We start from the raw sequence: 17,175 nt of genomic DNA on the forward strand, positions 1-17,175 counted from the left end.
TATTGTTGACACTTTCATGTCATACTGTAATGAATTGGAAAACGAAGAATCATTCGCCTGTAAGTTTCTATATTAAACAAAACATTGTTACGAAACGACATAATATTCGCTTGATCTTCATATTTCAGGTCGACCACATTCAACGGAAATGTATTGAAAATATCTTTCATCATTCAAAAAAGAAAAGAAGTGTGTTTTCGTATAAAACCCTATAAAGAAATCATTTCATATCTATGGATTACTGTATGTAGCCTGTAATGACATATCAAATCGGAACAGTGTGCAGTATTGTTGTCACATCAAAAAAATTAATAAATATTGTATTTTAATGAAGTTGCAAATTATGTTTTTTTTTCAATTTTTAAGCACATGACTTCATCTAATTATATTTGAAAAGAAGCGAACATATATTCGTGTGCAGAACTAATTTGAAGCGAATAAATATTCGCTTGAATGAATTCTAGGTTGACTTACATGTGAAACACACAACCCCTACATGAGAATACCCTTTACAACTGATGTAAGTACACCAACGCTTGTATGTGAAGACCAAAATGATGATTGAAAGGGGGAGGAAAATACACGCCGCGAATAAATCTTTGCTACAAACAATTTTTCAATTTCTATCCGTTACTCACATTTAATTTTTATTTATAATCATTACACATCGAATCGGACCAAAACTTACATTTAAAATTATGGCAATGATATGACTTATGGGCAACGTAGACTTAGCCAGAAGAGTAGATATGATAATACTTTATTATTTTTAACAAATTCGTTATTTTATTAATGTTTAATGACATTTGCATGAAAATATAAATAACAAATAATTATTATAATTCGACGTACAAATTTTCATTACAAGTTTCATAAACATTTCCCCGTTTCATAAACATTTGTACATTTTAACAATATTAAGCTGCATCTCCAGCTTCAAGGCATCTCCATTGAAGCAACCACAGCGGATCTCTCACGCATAACTGGGGTCATACACCTGTTGAGTTATCTCTTGAGATGTTTTCCATCCCAGGGAATCTTCCAAATGGTACATCCCAGGTAAGCAACCACAGCAGTGTACACGAATGATCTTCATTTGATCGGTAGTTTCTACTTGAGTTACCAAGCATTCGTGTACACTGAAGATGTTTTCCACCAGTTGATCTTGATTGTACAAGTTTTCCATCACAGAGAATCTCCCAAATGATACATCCAAACAAACTATATGAAAAAAACACACGCTATCAACATAAACGCTCAATAGATATTTCATGCTGCCGACGAAGATTGTTCATGTAATCCCTACATTTATAGCAAAAAGAAAATCTGTTTTCTTCATAAATTATTCAGATCTATTGATTCAGAAAAAGTAAATTTCCCGTGATGAAATATCAAATCCGAACAGTGTGTAGTCACTTTGTCACATCATGAAAAAGTAATTTCATTCACGAAAAAGTAATAACACTTAATAATATTAAATAAAATAAATAATTCAATATTGTCATTCACATTATATTAAGATAATAAATTATTTCAACATGAATAAACACATTTTCATGAATAATTATAAAATTATATTCAATATATTAACATTAATTCTTTTTATTAATTTTTAATTAAAGTTTAATTATTAAGCTTTTATTATTTTTAATTAAAGTTTAATTATTTTTAATATTTTTTAATCTTATTCTTTTAATATTAACAATAATCCTTTGTTTTGTCACATCATGCAGAAATTATATGTCATCATTGAAAAAGAAGTGTGTTTTTGTATAAAACCCTATAAAGAAATCATTTCATATCTATGGATTCAGTAAAAGTATTAAGCATGTCATGACATGTCAAATCGGAACAGTGTGCAGTATTGTTGTCACATTACAAAAAGTAAAAAATAGTATATTTTAATACAGTTTCCAATTCATTTTATTTTTATATTTCTAAACACATGCATTCATCTAATTATAGAAGAAAAGAAGCGAACATATATCCGTGTTCCGTGAAAATTGCAAATTATGAGAAACTAATATGAAGCGAATAAATCTTCGCTGTAATGAATTGTAGGTTGACTTACATGTGAAACACACAACCCCTACATGAGAATACCCTTTACAACTGATGTAAGTACACCAACGCTTGTATGTGAATACCAAAATTAATGAATGAATGTGGGTGGAAAACACACGGCGCGAATAAATCTTCGCTTCAAACCATTTTTCAATTTCTATCCCCTGGATCACATTTCATTTTTATTTATAATTCATTACAGACATATTTTTGTACGTTACATCATATCTTAAAGTAATCATTATACATCGAATCGGACCAGTCTTCATTATTTTAGATAGGTAACATCAATCATAATTTATATATTGTTAATTAAAAAGTTTAGGTGATGTTTGATCTACACTTACTATAATTAAAAAATTATAGTAACAAATTAAAAAATTAAAAAATTATTCAAAAAGTTATTCATACATAACAAAATTATTCATACATACATCATATCTGAATACTACGGTCATAAATTAAAAAATTAAAAAATTATTCAAAAAATTATTCATACATAACAAAATTATTCATACATACATCATATCTGAATACTACGGTCATAAATTAAAAAATTACATTTACTATAAAAAACATTATATGAAATATTAAATTATTCATACATAACAAACCTTGTATTTATTACATGAGTGTCAAAGTAAAATGTATATATTGTCATATATATTTGAAAAAAAAAATTAATTAAATTTAATTCACAGCTCAATTAAAAATGAAATTAATACACTGAAGCGCCAAAAAATTTTCCACATGTCAAGTCAACTGTCACAAAGTCTCAGGCTTTGGGACGACGGCCAGTCAATCGCTACCATAGAATCAAATGTCATTCGTTTAGATTGGATACGATCTGTTAGATTGGCAGAGCGAAGATTTGTTCGCTTATTCAGGATCGAGAAGCAAATAGTTGTTCATTTGGTTGGAACTTTTGTTCAAATAATGTGAAACAAGAAAGACATGTACTAAGCGAAGATATATTCGTACATTGCGGTGTTCTGCACGAATACATCCTCGTCCATTGTAGTATGTTACTTTTCATAATGAATAATTACCTTTCACACTACAAAAGCGAATATCGCTTCGACTCGTACGAAGTTAATGAGAAACTCCTTATTCATGTTTGTGAAAACCGATACGACCTAATGAAAATACATTCACACTAACAGTGCACTGTGCCAAGTAAAACTGTAAAACATCTGAAGCCCGAATCCGGCCGTCATACGTTATTCGACCATCTGACCTAGCGCTGTCGTCTCCTGCATTTCGACTACGAATCCATTTGTCTTCCGGTTAGTATCTTCGGCTCCAGCGAAAATGGTAAGAAGTGTTTACGGTTGCATGCTTGTGTCTATTTCTTTTTCTTAGTTTACGTCATTCGAATCTAAATGTGACTTTAACATCTCAGAATCAGGATTCCGATATGCAAATAGTTCCATATACTGAATCCACGACTGAAGTGAACACACTAAGGTAATTACGCGAATGTTACAATTGTTAAAATTTTACTATATTTGGATTAGGTAAATAAGCCAATTTGCTAATGATAATGTAGTGTTCAACAAAGGAAACGAAAACCCGATTCATCAGGCACGCCAACGACACCACTGGATATTCTGGCCAACGCGGCGAATGAAGCACTTAGTGAGAACCAGGTTCAGAAGAAAAGAAGAAGGACTCGTGACCCTGAGGTCGATTTCAAGAGCAGAACCTCTCCATCGGGCCTTCATCACCTGATTAACAGGTTATCTGAAGAACAGAAGCAGGCTGTGAGGGACATAGGATTTGGTTCCCTTCTGTCACTTGGCATATCAAAATGCCCACTTCAATTCTCACGCTGCATTGTGAGTCTATTCAATCCCAGAAGGAGGAGCATCGTCCTACACAGTGGAGAGGAGATGCAGATTGATGAAGAGGATGTTCAATGTGTATTGAACATACCCAGAGGTGAATTAGTTGTGGCAGAGTGTTTGGGAAATCACACGGACGACAAGGTGTACAAGGACCATCTCACGGCGTGGAGAAGGAGATGGGGATTCGAGAACAGTGGAGGTCCTTCAACCTACCAAATGCCTGACAAAATTCTACAGAACACAGAAGGAGACAGTAACTTCAAGATGGACTTCGTGGTGTTTGTTGTATCCAGTTTTTTGTGGACATCCCAAAATCCACAGTGCAGGTATACCCAAAGAACCTAGCATTAATTCTGTGATCTCATTTAGAACTTCAATATAATTTTAAATGGCTTGAGTCAATACTTTTTTATTTTCAGATTCAAAGTACTGAAATCCCTCCAGGATGTATCTAAAATCAAAGACTACAACTGGTGCAAGTTCACGTTAGACGGGCTAGTCGACAGTGTTTATAAGTGGAAAGCAAAAAAGACATCCTATTTCCATGGACCATTAACCTTTCTTTTGGTGAGTGTAGAAATCTATTGGCTGGAGGTTGTCCATTCATAATTTTTTGATGACTTTGAACGTAACATATATTTGTTCATGCTAATGTATCAGTTGTGCTACTTGGACCGTGTGGTTGAGTTCAAGGTAAACAGTAAGATCTCAAGGAGTTTTCCTATTCTAGGATGCTGGGACGAGAAGAAGATGTACGAAAGGGTTGAGTATGAGGCTGCACAGGGGGGGTTTGGACATGGTAGGGTGGTTGCTCGCATAGCCATTCCGAATGAGCAACCACCGATGCAACAAAATGTGCAGCCAACACCACCACAAACTGGAGATGACCATCCAACTGAGCATGCTCCAATTACAGAAAACCTGGCGTCATGTTTGAGGAAGGTTGCGGCCGCTGTCGAACAATTGGCACAAGGGGCTAAATATCTGAATGAGATGCACCAGATAAACGCCATGGAACTTGTGCAGTCTGCATTTGAGCCATTGGCCACGGTGCTAAACTCCAATGCAATCTTGAGGGAAGGCTTACAGCGGAGTCTGGACCAAAACAAAAAGCAGCAGCCCAGAGGATGTGGCATTAACCCCAACACGGAAGCCACCACCCAAGCGAAAGGCAACACCCTTCCTACCAACAACCAAGCCAAATCCAACACCCCTCCTCTAAACACCCCAGACCACACACAACCCACCCTCACACCAACACCCCCATCCCACACGAACCCCCTTCCACTCAAAACAGTTACCCAAACCCCAGCCCCACCCCCTCCAATGGCACAAGCCAAAGCCAACCCCCTTCCTCCAATCACAACCACACCCCCTCCAGTGGCACAAGCCAAAGCCAACCCCATTCCTCCACTCAAAACCACACCCCCTCCAATGGCACAAGCCAAAGCCAACCCCCTTCCTCCAATCACAACCACACCCCCTCCAGTGGCACAAGCCAAAGCCAACCCCCTTCCTCCACTCAAAACCACACACCCTCTAGTGGCACAAGCCAAAACAAACCCCATTCCTCCACTCAAAACCACACCCCCTCCAATGGCACAACCCAAGGCAAACCCCCTTCCTCCAATCACAACCACACCCCCTCCAGTGGCACAAGCCAAAGCCAACCCCATTCCTCCACTCAAAACCACACCCCCTCCAATGGCACAAGCCAAAGCCAACCCCCTTCCTCCAATCACAACCACACCCCCTCCAGTGGCACAAGCCAAAGCCAACCCCCTTCCTCCACTCAAAACCACACACCCTCTAGTGGCACAAGCCAAAACAAACCCCATTCCTCCACTCAAAACCACACCCCCTCCAATGGCACAAGCCAAGCCCCAAACAAACCCCATTCCTCCACTCAAAACCACACCCCCTACAATGGCACAAGCTAAACCCAAAGCCAACCCAATTACTCCCAAAACAGAAACCAACACGAACACCAGCACTCCAACCACCCCAGCCTTGCCTCCTACCCTAATTATCCAAAAAAAAGAGGAAGCAGGACCTTCAAAGGCCTTAAATGTCCAAAGAAAACCCCCACGAAATTTGAAAACTGATTGGTTAACCGATGTCATCAAAACAGAAACCAACAAAAACTCCCCTTCTTTGGCGATAGTTAAAAAGGAACCTGAAGAATGCATCTCCAGTCTACCACAGCCACTTCAAACCGCCTCTTCCACAGTAAAGAATGAACCTGAAGAAGGCATCTCCAGTCTACTGACGCCATTTCACACCGCCTCTTCTTTGGAGATAGTAAAGAATGAACCGGAAGAAGGCATCTCCAGTGTACTACCGCCACTTCAAACTGGCTCTTCTCGTCCAAACATGCAAACGAAAGAATGGCTTAAAGCATTGCACTTGCCTACAGCTTTGAAAACACCACAATTCAATAAAATGTTTAGGGATGACAAGAAACTAACAAACTTTCAGAAGATTTTTGTGGGTTTCGTATTTGCTGGAGGACTTGATCCAAGGTAATGTTTGCTGCAAATGCTTAATTATTCATAAAAAATAGGAATTGCACACCATCTTGAAAAATGTTTTGCTGTTTTCATGCAGTGAAATGTTATTTATTGCGGAACACCTATGTCTACACGTGACGCGCGGGGACATGCTTACAATGGCTGATCAAACCTGGGTAGACAGTATGATTATTGATGTTTGGTCATACATTTTGCACAACCTTTATAGAAAAAATGTCAAACCTCGTTACAAGAAGATTTTCTACACAACCGTGCTCACCGTAAGTTGTACTAGCACTGTTATTTATCAATTATGTTATTCTTGTGAGACTAAAGACTGCTGTAAACAGATTTTTCGTGAAGGTGGGATAACTACCCGAGACAAATTCAATGACAGGTTCTGTCTAGAAGGTCGGGCTTTCCAAATTTCAAAAATGGACCTCTGGGAAGTGGACCTCGTAAGTACATCTCTGGCTGTCATACCTTATAATATCATTTACCACTCAGTTCAAATCTAATCTTTTTTTAATTCTATCCACAGTTGTTTTTCCCAATCATTGATGACAGACATTTCTACCTTGTTTGCTATAACTTCATACAACGGCAATTTCAAGTAATTGATAACCGGGAGTCACCTATGCAATCGCCCTTCGAAAGAATATATAAGAATGCCCAAATCTTGGTATGACACTACAATTAACATTTAAAACAGTTCAATTTTGGAATTCTAGTAGCACTAAAATACATTACATAATGTTGTTTGTAATGATGTATCAGGATGACTACATTCAACAATATATGAACGACGTAGACCCCGTTCTTGCTAAAAAGTATGGCGGTTTGGAAAAGATATGTCTGAAATTGCCATGGCAGGATTCAAAGAATTACACTGACTGCGACATTTTTTGCATGAGACACATGGAGACGTATGAAGGTGAGGTGAAGGGGTGGAAAACTGGCTTTGGAGTTAAAAGAAATGTAAGGAACCAAATAAAGACATTGAGGATGGAATACTGTTGGCGTGTCATTGGCTCGGAGCTAAACAAGGCCAGGAGCGAGGTCTACAATTCCTGCCGTAAATGGATAAGTCAATGAATTAGGAACTGTATACATAGTGTGGAATTAAATTTTACGAAGAATTTTAGTTGACATGAGTACAATAATGTCCTCATAGACAGATGGGGTAATTAAACTATTCCTATAATTGTAATGATTTATTGTTACAATAAAGAATATGTTGTGTAATTTCAATTCTCAAAAATTGTTACTTCACATCCTCACACTAATGAACGTGTATACATGAAGTGTGTTTTTTTATGAAAGTTGATTTTCAAATACTTGTTCAATTATGTGTTAAATGAATAAATTAAGTGAAATAAACATGAGCCGCATAAATATTCGCTTCAAAGACATTCTCTTCATAAAATATATATGTGAAGCCTCGAATTTCATGAAAGAAATATGAAGAGAATAAATATTCGCCTCTAAGACATATTTTCGATGAAGCGAATACATATTCGCCTCAAATTATTGATAATGTAAAACCACCATCTCATCCATGAGAAGCGGGATGACTTGTCATGTCACTGCAATTACCCCGACATGTACATACCAGTTTCAACATAAAGATCAATTTCATCAGACAAATATGAGGAGAATAAATATTCGACCGAGATACATGGTGAGGTTCAAGCGAACACATATTCGCCTCAGTATTATGTTTCATTTTCTCAATTTGCATCTAAAAGGATACTTAATATTAGTTGACTTGGGGCGAATAAATATTCGATTGATTTAGGTGTTTGTAATTTTTTAGAAATGAATTAGTGTGGTCATTCATTTGGTATTTCATAAAACTTCGCATGCATACATTCGACCTTATTCTTTGTTTCAAATCCAACGTACATACAATACTATATACATATCAGATTTCACATGAAACTGGAATTCGATAGTTGAGATGACAAAAGAACAGTGAACGGAGTATTGGCGTCCATGCTGAAACTTTCGTCCCATTGTTGAGGAGTTGAGAACTGAGGAGTTGTCGTTGGCATTGCACTTGATGGCTGGAAAGGAATATCAAATTTATTTAAAAGTATGTTATTATATGAATATTAATAACACAATTATTAGTAAAGAAGGGTAAGTCAGCAATTTCATACCGGAATATGTGATTCACTAGTTATTCTTGTTGATTTTCGTTTTCTTGAGTTCTTCTCCAGTCCACCTTTCCTTCTCTTACCCGACTTTGTTGGCTTCTTAGTTTTCATTCCTTTTGCTTGAACAGGGGCACCCTCGGCAGAACGTGATAAACCGGTTGGTGGAGTTTGCATATTTATACTCTCCTGCAATTTTTTATCCACAAACGTGCACTGGCTCAGCATGATTTCTTTGACATGATTGTAAGTGTCATCTCTTTCGGCTGCCTTGTTAAATAAATGCATGGACAACCCACACAAATCTCTGTATCTTATGTTATGAAGCTCACTCGGATCAACATTAGTACTGTCCACGATTGGATCAGTTCCAAATATTCCATCTTTGGCTGTTCTTGTCCACCTCTTCAATATCAACGCCGGAGGAATCTTCAACACGTCAATCGTTGTGAAAATCTTTAGGATGTGAGCACACAAAATCCCTCCAAATTCAAATTTACAGCAGCTACACTCGATATTCTTATCGTCATTCTTATGAACTGTAACTGTATGAGAGCATCTCCTAGTGTGGGGTGTTACCTTGTATTTTCTGTGTGTGTCGACATCCTCTAACATTTCAACACCACAATCATGCGACATAAACCATTGTTGTTCAAAGCACTTAAAGACCTCTGGGGTGTAAACTTTGCAGGCATCCTTTAAGATCAAAACTGGATAGTTAAGACTAGGTTGGCTGGTAATTGATTTGAAATCAGCCTTCAACACATCATATCTTCTTTCATCGAGTAGTCTTTCAAAGTGTTTGAAAAATTCTAAAAACTTGTGTTTGTAGGAGCAGTACCTTTTCAACATACTGTTCATACTCTCACTTCTCTGTGTTGTCGTCATATCAGCACAAAACATTTGTCGTCCATACACTAATGCCCACTTTCGCCTAATGCTAAACATGCGTTTCAACCAATCGTTGTTTTCAAGCCCGTAGTTTGTCAACATTTGATTCCAAGCTTCAACAAACTCTATCTCTTCTTCAAAATCATATATACACGAAGAAAAATCCTTAGAAAAATCTCTGAAATTATGGAACACCGAGCTAAGATGTATGGCTGCATTTTGAAATATGTGCCAAATACAGAGACGATGATTTGTTTCGGGCCATTGAGACGCCAAGGCCTTAGCCATGGCCGCGTCTTGATCTGTAAGAATGGTTTTTGGTTTTTTCCCATGCATAGCTTTGGTGAAAGTCTCAAACAACCAATCAAAAGTCATCGCAGTTTCATCGTATAATAGAGCTGCTCCAAAAAGAATTGATTGTTTGTGATGATTGACACCTACAAAAAGAGCAACTGGACGACCTTCATTATTCTTCTTGTATGTGGTGTCAAAACTGACCACGTCTCCGAAATATGAATAATCGGACCGCATGTTGGAATCACACCAAAAAATATTCGTTATCAAATCGTCCGCATCAAGTTGAAAAGCATTATAAAAACCAGGATCATTGGATTGTTTGTTCTGCAAATACTCTAATACACCCCCTGTTTCCCCAAAATTACACTCTCTGGTTCTTTTCGTGCGCAGGTAATTTTTGTAATCCTCAGGAAGAAAACCTAGATTCTCCCTTCCACCGATTTGTTTAGACATTAGAGCATGTGATGACTTAGGAGGAATTCCCACGTTAGTGGCCATCTCGATATGTAAGCCTGCAACTGCAGAAATATTCCTATGGCATCTATACAGGTGAGTTTTCTTTGGACTTGCAAGAGGATGACTATGATCACTAATAAAATTTACCACTTGGAACTTTCCATTGTCTGCACGCTTTATCCTCAATTTCGCTTCACAACAGAACCGAGTCACAGAACGTCTACGTTTCACATAGACATCACGTTTGTCCTTTCCCCGTTCACCCTGTGCACTACAACAAAAAACTCTATCCAGTATTTTACCCTCCTTGTCTACATGTTTTGAACTGCGCCTTATACCAAATCCTATTAGTTTAGCGTATGCTAAGTAGAATAGGTAGCCTTCTTCTTCACTCTCAAATTCTCTACCTAAAAGTGGAATTAAGTTGGATTCGATGTCCTCCAAAGGTTGGCCGTTTCCATCGAAATTCAATTGACGATGACAAGTAGCAGATTCGCTGTTCAGTTTGAACAAGTGGAAAATAAAGGTTTGTAGATTATTGGAAAATGAAAACAATATAAGCGAAGAAAGCTTCACTTCAACAGTATGAAGAGTGTAATATTAGGCGAATATAGTTTCGCTTCATAAGAAATTATCTCATAATATAGTAGTGAAGAGATCTTCGCTTACATGTGCACTACAAAAATTGGAGAAGTTAAACAATGTTACCTTAAATCAATAATATCATTCTCGTCCATATCATTCTCGCTGATACGTATTCCTTCCTGATAATCAAAAAGAACAGAACATTTCATGTCGAGTATTCAAAAAACATAGAAAAGGTTGGGAAGAAAAGTAAAGGAGGTATAGATGACATTCAAAAACATACCATTTTATAATTTAGGAAGATGGATTGATATTATAATGAAGTCTCCGGCGAAGGAGAGGTCGATGGTAGACAATGTAGTATAACTCCGGCGAAGAAATGGTCGTACGGTAGAGAGAGAGAAGAGTACAAAGTTGTCTAGCTTAGCAGCATGGCTTGCTGCATGCAGCATTTAATGAAAATGTGGCAGGTGTTAGGTGGCGGTGAGGTGACTTGTTAAAAAAATTATTTCATTTTAATAATTAAATGACAAAAATTATTATGAAATTAAATTAATAAATCAATCAATCAATCAGTAAGCGAAGATTTCTTCACATTATTATTTTGACAATTGTTTTACAAATATTATTTTGACAGTAGTTTTAAAAAATATTAATTATTTATCAAATTTATACTTCAAGTTATACAGTATTTCTTAATGTTTCAAGATTTAGTTAAATATAAGGCTGATGTTTAAAAAAAAAACAATTCGAAGAACAAAAAACATAATTCTGAAATCAAATATGACATTGAATTTTCAAGAATGCAAAATATTCAAATATTAAGTAACAAATTAAACCAACACATGTCTATTACAAAAACAAAGGCTGCAAATCACAAGCAGCAATGGATTCTAGCAAGCTTGTGTGAGGAACACCAAACACATCCAAATATGTCTTCAGAGGATTCTCTGCCTCAAATACCCAAACAAGTTCATTAACATCGTGCCGAGACTTGTCGTATACAACTATAGTTTTGTCGTCCTCGGGCTCGACAAATGGATTCTCCATTTCTTTAGTTGTACCTCCTCCAGCAATTACAAATCCCATAAGATCAAGTTTGTAAGCCGGGATGAATTCCCCTGCAAATATGAAGGTGTAACTGTCGAAGAGTTTGGGCAGCTGAAAGAAAATACAATACATTATTAGTAATCATGGACAATTGAATATCATATGGAGGAGTAGGAATAAGACAAAACTTACATTGTTCAAATAACGCATTCTGCCAGCTCTTGGACCGCCCACAGTCCCATGATTATCTCGCTGCACCTCGTATGGTTCCTCGTCCACGTAACAGTTAAATCTGATTGATGATTTTATCCCTGTATAAAAGCAATAGGTGTTTTTAGTTTCATATATGTGAAAATGAATATTGAGTTAACAGTAAAGGGTTAAGAATAACAGAGTCTAACAATCAATGGTAAGGACCCAACTCCCGTTCAATATGCCCTTCAATACTTTGATGGTGCGACCGCATCCACCATTAGAATCGGTGGATGCTATGACGTGGGTAACATCGTCTCGCCACCTCATTGACACCGTGGCACCACATGTGTTAGCATATTGTTGCATCAAGTGCTGTTTAAGAACAATCATAAATATTTCAGTTAAACAGGATGAAAACTTACACAATATGGAAAAAAAAAGGGAGAAATGTAACGAAGAGTACTATCTCTTCACTTGTTAATTGATTTGGGCATAAAATTCAGTCTTTGCCAAAGTTTTGGACGGATGCTGAGGCAGTTGCCTGCACGTGGATGAAAAAAAAACGGTCTTTGTGAGTATGTACTAGGGTTTCATGGAAATAATATCACAAAACACAACACTAGGTAAGTTTTCATAAATAACATTGATTTACAGTCAAGGTGACATTTTGAGAGTAGGGTTTCCTAAAGATTAAAGAGACAACAACATCACATAACAGAATCTAGTGTAGTAGTTCCATAATCCTAAATAATAAAAGTTACTAGTCAGGAATACGTACCATTGTGGAGTCGTGAAGATGTGGATTCAGGTTCGGTCGACGGGGAGCCGGTTACGAATCGCCGTGAAAAGGAGGCAGGAAGAGAGAGAGATGAATCGGGCGGCAATGATAATAAAATAATCATATTAGGGGGTATATATATTCATGTAACCGGGGCGAACATGTCTTCTTTCGAAAAGCGACTATTCATTCCATGTAACATGACACAGGGACCAAGGGCGAATAAGTGTTCTCTCGAGAAACGACTATTCAATCCATTTTACATGGAACATGGTCTAGGCGAACAAATGTTCTTTTCCAGCGAAAAAATTTAAATAAATAAAAAAAAGTAATGAATTAATTGAAGCAAATATATCTTCGCTCATGAAGGACTCCAGCCAAAAAAAATGAAATAAAAAAAAATTGGAAAAAAAATCTAGCCGGTAATTGAGGCGAAGATTTGTTCGGTTGCTGCATGTCATCTTCAATTAATTGAATTAATATTTAATAAACGGAAATATAAAATCCATGTCATTCGGGTCTTTACATAAACGGGTAAGTGTCTTTACATGGTAGGCAAGAGGTCTTTACATGGGTGGGTATGGGGGTTTTACATGAGGTTTTTATTAAAATTAATGGAAGCAAATATATCTTCGCTCCAGAGAGTCTCGGGGCAAAAAATATGAAATAAAAAAAAAATTGGAAAAACAAACAAGCCGGTAATTGAGGCGAAGATTTGTTCGGTCGCTGCATGTCATCTTCAATTAATTGAATTAATATTTAATAAAGGGAAATATAAAATCCATGTCATTTTGGTCTTCACATAAACGGGTAAGTGTCTTTACATGGTAGGCAAGCGGTCTTCACATGGGTGGGTAGGGGGGTTTTACATGAGGTTTTTATTAAAATTAATTGAAGCATATATATCTTCGCTCCAGAGAGTCTCGAGGTAAAAAAAAATTAAATAAAAAAAAAATATAAAATCCTAGAAAATAAAAGATTGAATTAATTGAAGCGAATATTATATCGCTGCCTGTGTTATTTAATAAATTAAACTTATATTTAAAAAACGTAAATTTAATATGACTGTCAATTCGGTCTTTACATGGACGTGTAAGTGTATTTTCATGAACGGCAGGCGTTCTTCTCATGGGTGGGTATGCGGGGTTTACATGAGGGTCATGGCAACGGGCGTGTAGATCAGAGCGAAGATATCTTATCTGGGTATTATCTGAATATTATATTATTTCCTGGCGTTAACGGGCGCTTCCGTTAACGGCGTCTTGTGTGAACCCGGGCCTAAACCCGGATTCCGGATTCTCCCTCCCTCCGTCTCCTGCCCAGATTGATTTATTATTAAATTATTAATGCTGCAATCTGATTGGTCCGCCACAGGGGAACACGGCAATCGGTAGCAGAAGATCTGAACTGCAAATGAGAAGAGCAAATATTTACTACCAGTACAAATGAAAAAAAGCAAGTCAAAAAATCGTTTCCCACCTGACACCTGACATGTTGTTTGATTAAAAATATAAAATTGTTGCTTTTTAATTTTTTTTAATTGATAAAATGTGGATCTGATCTCTTTTATTTGAAAAAAATGACTGTTTTTCATCAATTGAAAATATGACCGTTTTATTACAGTTTTTTTTATACATATGATCAGGTTTTTTTTTATTTAGATAAAATCTATAAATGCTCACACACTATCTAATTTCATCTCATATTCTCTTCAAAATTGTATCTACTTGAAATCTGAAAAAAATGGAAAATAATTCTTCTCAAGATTCATATATCCATCCTCAAATTTTCACTTCCTCTCCTCAAAATTCCAATGTTCGACCCCAAAATCCAAACAATCGTGCCCACAATTTATTATTTCATCCGAGCCATCAAATGAATCCTCATATATTCACCCCTCCTTACATGTATTCTGCCGAAATGTATCAACATCCATATATGCCATCTCCGATCTATGGAATGAGTCCTCCTAGAGCACTTGGGATGACTTCCAAATCGTCCAGAAAAACTAGTATTGGTGGAACTAACACAGACAAAGAGTGTGAAACACCATCTTCTGGTCAAGATTCTCCATTTCATCCATATCTGTCTCCACCGGGTATTGATGCAATTAATCTAGACGCGAGTGAAGATACTGATGATGGAGAAAATGTGTCGGGCCCAAAGAGTCGTACTTATGCTGCAAGGTACACAGGTCAAGAAAATGAGATCCTTGCACAAAGTTGGGTGAATGTCAGCAAAGATGCAGAAATCGATAATGCTCAGAGATTGGATGGCATGTGGAAGAGGATTGTCGATGATTATAATAAAAATCTACCTATAAACTGCCCAGTGAGAGGTTGGGACCTTTTAAAAACGCTTTTTTACACGCTGCGAAGGTTTGTGAGTGCCTTTAACGGATTGTACAATCAGATGAAGAAGGATTGGGGAAGTGTGCAAAGTGATGTTGATATACTCATGCATGCAATGAAAGGGTGGGCACAAATGTACAACAACAATGCGTTTACTCACTTGGGCATGTGGAATATACTTAAGGAAAATCCTAAGTGGATAAACCAACAGGAACGTGATCATTGCAGCAGGAAGAAGACAAAAAAATTGCTCAAGGAGGATACATGTCTTCTTCTAATCCGGAAGATGCCGATGAAGAACACGTACGTCTGATCGGTCAGAAAATAGTGAAGAGGAAGGGTAAGATGAATCATCCCTCGAAGGATATCATGTACGAGGAGATGAAACAACGCATCGACAAAAATATAGAGGAATACAAACCGATAGCAAATGAGAAATTGAAGGAACAAATAAAATGTAACTTGAGTAACTTGAAGGATATCATGTATACATGTATTATTTCGCATAACATGATAACTGAGGATGAAGGGGATACAACATTCAACTGGTCGAAGGAATCCAATGACAACAATACAATTCCAAAGATATTTCAATGTCCCGTCGGAGGATTTAATGAGTATAGCAAGAGACGGGCTGCACTACATGACAAGCAAATGCATCAACAACTTCTGTTAGGATCTAGATCGCCGATAGTGGACCGGTGTCCGACTAAAGGATAATCTCTGACAACACTCAACGGTTGACGCTAATCCGGTTAAGAATTAACACCGGTTTCAATACTACATAAGCTGTCACAAACCCTTGCACCGAGTTCAAGTGCGAAAGTGGTTTGTTTCAGATTGAAGCAACACACATAAGATGGATAGAGATGAGATTTGGAGAATATCGGTTTAAAGATTAGTGAGGCGGTTAGAATGATATGATTCGGTTCGAATATGAAGCCGATAGGAAATAGAGCACGAGACAAGTTTTTATGGATGTTCGGAGATAAAACTCCTACGTCACCCCTTCTTCTCAAACAACGAGAAGGATATTCACTAAGGAATACTCAACCACAATACACGATCGAGTCTTATTTACTGCTCGATAATCACTCTTACAATTCTCACAGAAATTGCAATACACTTCACAAATGCACACTTAAGCTTTTAATCTTTTAGAGAGATAATGACTTTTGATCACATTATAAATTTGTAACTTGTTCGCTCTATGTGTGTGTCTTCTTGCTTCTTCAGCTTCTCCTTTTATAGGTGAAATGTGCCAACGGTCACATTTCTTCAACGGATACCTTCAGGGCAATCCTTGAATCTGATTGGTTGAGCAGAGGATCAACATAGCATTAAATGCGTTTAAGACATGAATCAGACCGACTTCATTTGTCTTTTCTTGATTATAGCAACTGTCGGTTGGACAGTTGCCTACACCTACACCTGAGAAGTTGCTTTTTTGACTTATACCAAAATGGTAACTTTTCTTCAGGCAATCTTCTGCAGCCTGCAGCGTATCATCAGACTTGTATGAATATGGAAATTTTACAGTCTGATCCTTTGATGTAATCTTCTGCATATACTTAAAGTATTTGTTTGCACCAATTTGTACACTGTTCTCAATTTGATATTCTTGACTTCTTTCTCTAAATAGTCTTCTCGTTGGATTTGGATTGTATTCTTCACTTCAACTGATTATATTTACAGGTTGTTCAGTTCAACCGGATAGCTTCAGGTTTTAAATATGTCATTTGCTTCTTCTAGCCGGATTGATTTCTTGACCGGTTGGAGTTCTTGACCGTTCTTTCCTGCACAATGAGTTTGTTTTGTTAAGTTCTTATTGACCGGTCAAATTTATCTAACAATTTCTCCCTTTTTGATTATTTTATTTAAAATATTCAAAACCATGCGTCCGATGGTCGTTTAAAGAGTTTGTTGTTTTGAAAAATATTTTGAAAAAGACTTTGAAAAATTTTGAGAAAAATTTTATCTATCAATTTCTCCCTT

The 17,175-nt window shown here is 36.9% G+C and overlaps 1 protein-coding gene across 1 annotated transcript; it reads left to right on the top strand.

The window, feature by feature from the left end:
- The first annotated feature begins 14,749 nt into the window (after positions 1 to 14,749).
- On the top strand, positions 14,750 to 15,493 carry LOC124924542 (glutathione S-transferase T3-like). Its single transcript, XM_047464565.1, has one exon. It carries the CDS (start codon positions 14,750 to 14,752, stop codon positions 15,491 to 15,493), a length of 744 nt encoding a protein of 247 aa, XP_047320521.1.
- The last annotated feature ends 1,682 nt before the right edge of the window (positions 15,494 to 17,175 follow it).

Source organism: Impatiens glandulifera, chromosome 2 (genome assembly GCF_907164915.1).
Source record: "Impatiens glandulifera chromosome 2, dImpGla2.1, whole genome shotgun sequence".
Lineage (NCBI taxonomy): Eukaryota > Viridiplantae > Streptophyta > Magnoliopsida > Ericales > Balsaminaceae > Impatiens > Impatiens glandulifera.